Genomic DNA, 4,163 nt, shown 5'->3' with positions numbered 1-4,163 from the left:
AAAAATATTACAGCAAAGTATATAAATTGTGTGTATTAAATTTATATCTACAGTGAATTTCAGTTTTGCATTCCAAACTGGACGAACAACACACTAGAAATTTCTTAAATGTACTCGACGTTTAAGACTAGCTAAAGACCGTATCATAATATTTCTTCTACAAAATTTGGCTTGCGTTCGCTGTCGCAACTTGAAAAATATAACAAACAATTAACATGGACAAATGAATTTTATTATGCACCAATTTCAATCTTAACAGGTCATGTTTTCACAGACGTAGCCCATTCTTGGAATAGGTCGAGGGGCCACATATCCCCACTGGTAATCTTCCTTGAATATGACGGCGTAATTGATAACAATGGTTCGTCGTAAACTCGGAATAGAAGAGCGCACGGGAGGGAAGTTATTGAACAGCATATCTGAGTTGTCTGCCCATTTCCAGACGCCATTTTCGGATTTTCCCCCAATGAACCAACCATCACCTCCATTGTCTAAATCAAAGAGAAAAGTGATACCTTAATATTAAAATATCAGTTACATGTACCTGCGCCAGAGTTTAACTTACAGAATGTTTGAATCGTATTATCGATATCGAAATTGTCCTATTATATAATAATGTAACTAGTTGTATCATTTTTAGGCTCATTATTTAAAATATCAACTTTCCGCCGTATTTCAACTTTCTCATCTTTGGAAATAAAATAGAAAGATGAAACTTTAAATTCAACAGGTTTGACATCAGTATAAATAATCATATTCGAAATTTCAAATTTCAATATTTTCAATCATAAGGCATCGAGACAGTATTTAACTTGAATCAACATAAGTCGATCTAATGCTGCATAATGCATCTTGTGCTCTGTACTTACTGCATTCCGTGGTGAGGAGATATTTCAAGGCCTCGTTCTCCTGCCTGTTCTCAATCTTAGCCAGGTCCCAACCTCTTGACCGGCGGCACGCGTCACGTGCCCGCTTCCAGGAAGTGACCCATAAGTTGTGCTGCACAATACGGTACTTACTCCCGGCACTGGACGTGTCTGTAAAACATTGAAGGTTAAATCAGAGAGAGAGAGAGAGAGACAGAGAGAGAGACAGACAGAGAGAGAGACAGACTACTGGGTAAATATGTTCATTTATTACACTGTGAAACAAATTAAAACCATTCATTCTTCATTGAGAGAGAGAGAGAGAGAGAGAGAGAGAGAGAGAGAGAGAGAGATAAAACTCCAAATCAATCATTACATTACAATAATTTTTCTTATTGACAATGTCCCCAAGATCGAATTAATCCCGAATATCGTTAACCATTATGAAAACGTGTGCAACTGTTGTATACATGCAGCAGACCACTTGAATTTTAAATGTTCTAAAATCTGTCTTTTGTTCCCTACTCACACTATTTTAATGTACCATAACAACATTATTGTGGTACAAAGATATATATTCAGACGTACACTCAAAGCTTTTTTGGGGTTTAAAGGGGCATGTTCACGATTTTGATCGAAATTTTTTTCTTCCGATTTTAATTTTTAAAATGCTCCAAAAAGGCATTTTTAATAGGCGAAAGAAATTTGAGAGTCATTCGTTGAGTTATAAGCAAGTTACAGAGCTTGAAATTCTTTGCTATGTAAACAAAGCGTCTGTTTACATTTTGAATGTTGAAGTCAAAATTTCAGTTTTAGACCTCTAATGAATGTGTTTAACGTTAGAAACTGTTTATGTATGCTTAAAATTAATAAAAAGATAGACAAATGTGCTTGAAAAAGACTTTTAACTAGTATTTTGGACCTAGGTAAACAATAACAGAGCACGAGCCTTGTTTACATCTCAAAGAAATTTGAGCCCTGTATATTGCTTTTAACTCTACGAATGACTCTCAAATTTCATTTGATCATTACAATTGCATTTCTAAAGCATTGTAAATAATAAAAACAGAAAAATAAAAATTGACGAAAATTGTGACCATTCTTTTTTTCAAATAAAAATACGTATTTTGCTGTGATTGGTATGTTTCCACATATACATTTCCAGTTTGGTTTCATGCTTACCAATCATAATGAAAGCAACAAGCCCAAGAACAGCATATAGTCCAGTCATATTGAATCTAAAATGATAATGATCATATTAAAATTTTGTAAATATGTTTATTTCAGTATTATAAAGATGATAATTATACAAAATCACTCAAGAACACAGTATTATATATTTTCATCGAAAAAAATGTATTATACAAATTAAAAAATTTGAGCAATCTCGATCAAAACCTTGGACTTGGACACGATTTGACTTAAAATTTTCAAATTTTATTTTTTCCATTTTCAATGTTTATACTGATAAATATAGAAGTTTTTAATGCTATGTCAATATTGAAAGTCAGATATGAAGTTATAAGCAAAATACAAAGTACATAATTCTTTGTTTTGTAAACAAAGCTCAAGTATTGTCATTTTTTACATTTGTGTTGTATTGGTGTAAGTTTCAATCAAATGTATCTGTCTTTTGTTGATACTAGTATTTATGAAGATATTGAGTTAGTTCAAATTGTTTTTACATGTCATTTTGTCTAAGAAATGGTAAACCTCTACATTACATATTTTGTAAACAACTATAAGACTCGAGCTTTGTTTACAACCTATTCTTACAGCTGTATCTCGCTTGTAATTTGACTTTAACATTCAATATTTTGGTTAATCATTTGAAATGCACCAGTTAACCATTTTATAATAAAATGTTTTTAACTCAAATCGTGTCCAAGTCCCTTTAGTACATATATATCTGTTAAATATTTAATTTAAAAGGCTGTATCTTCTCGTTGATATAATGATTACTTTCACTTAGAAATGATTAGTTTTATTTTTACAATGGATGATCTCAAACCTATTATACAATTTTACTTCTATGTAACCCATTGTGGATTTATATCCGGTAGTGGCTACATCCATTTTCTTAAGATAAAAGCTCTGTATATAGTCCATTTTTAAAACAAATATTCACATTTTAAAACCAAATCATTTTAGATGATGCCTTTACTACTAATTGTGTATGGCAAATAATATCATGTCTAAAATTTTGAGGCAAATCAGATTTAGTGTGGAAGTTTGCTGAACATTCAGCCGGCTTAAAGCAAAATAATTTATTTATCGTAAGAATACATTTCTCCAAAACTATTACAAAATATATCACGCTGAATACTATTAATGTTCTTTATTCTAAACTGTTAGAAAACCCATTTAAAGGTTCAGTCTTAACAAAACTGCACAGTTGTCGTTCTGAACCAAAAAAAAAACCAAAAAAAAAACTAAATTGCAATGCATACAAAAAGTACAGGACTTTTCCTTGAATATAGTTAAATCAAGCTGCTGATTCCTAATTACCTGCAAGTAATTTATATCTGCCTAAAATTGCGAGAAGCTCATCTCGCGAATTCAAAAATTTACAGACAGCTGTATCATGATAAAAATTTCGAGTTTGCGATTTACTATTCTCGTGATTTGATGCAAAATGTTTGAATCGCGAAATTAAGAACTTAAGGAAAATAAAGAATTTTGCGGTATGTTTTTGTATACATTAAAGGTCTAATGTACATTTAAATTTTTCAAAAAGCATGATTTTGCAGAAAAATAATATTTCCAATACAAACAGCTAATTTTGATAAAACCTTTTAACCCCTAATTAAATAACTTAAAGGTTTTACAAGTCAATATTGAAGTTTATTTAATTCTTGAATTCCCGAATTCTTCAATTTATTCAGATTCATGATAGAAACATGTTTGAATCTTAACGTTGACCTAACTTGGATTCGTGTGTCTGATTAGCAATGGCCATTATGATTATAAAAACATCGTGCTAACTTACCTTGTTGAATGCCCTTGATAGAGATAAACAAACGTGCTTGGCCCTTCAATTTATATAGTATTTGCAATAACAAATTCGTATAGAAGGTGACCAAAATTCAGCAATATATTGTCAACAAAAGGCGCAGCGGTACTTGCTCATCTGTCATATTATAATTTATTATTTTTTACCTGGATGCAAAATACAATGTTTTTGAAAACAAAACATCAAAATTTCTATTCGTGTTTTCCCAACTAACACATTTTTGTTTAATTGCGCACCTTAAACGGAGTAAACATAGCAGTATGGAAATTCAAATAAATTACAAT

General features: G+C 31.1%; 1 protein-coding gene across 1 annotated transcript; it reads right to left on the bottom strand.

The window, feature by feature from the left end:
- Window positions 1-210: 210 nt before the first annotated feature.
- On the bottom strand, window positions 211-3,925 carry LOC109619579 (uncharacterized). The gene is made up of 4 exons (XM_034453236.2): window positions 3,856-3,925; window positions 2,049-2,104; window positions 870-1,037; window positions 211-491 (listed from the first exon to the last, which is right to left on the bottom strand). The coding sequence occupies exons 2-4, from the start codon at window positions 2,095-2,097 to the stop codon at window positions 253-255; spliced, it is 456 nt and encodes a 151-aa protein (XP_034309127.2). The 5' UTR covers window positions 2,098-2,104; window positions 3,856-3,925; the 3' UTR covers window positions 211-252.
- Between the last annotated feature and the right edge of the window lie 238 nt (window positions 3,926-4,163).

Source organism: Magallana gigas, chromosome 10 (assembly GCF_963853765.1).
Source record: "Magallana gigas chromosome 10, xbMagGiga1.1, whole genome shotgun sequence".
NCBI lineage: Eukaryota > Metazoa > Mollusca > Bivalvia > Ostreida > Ostreidae > Magallana > Magallana gigas.
Note: the sequence above shows the minus strand (reverse complement) of the source record. Positions and strands in the feature narration are given on the sequence as shown.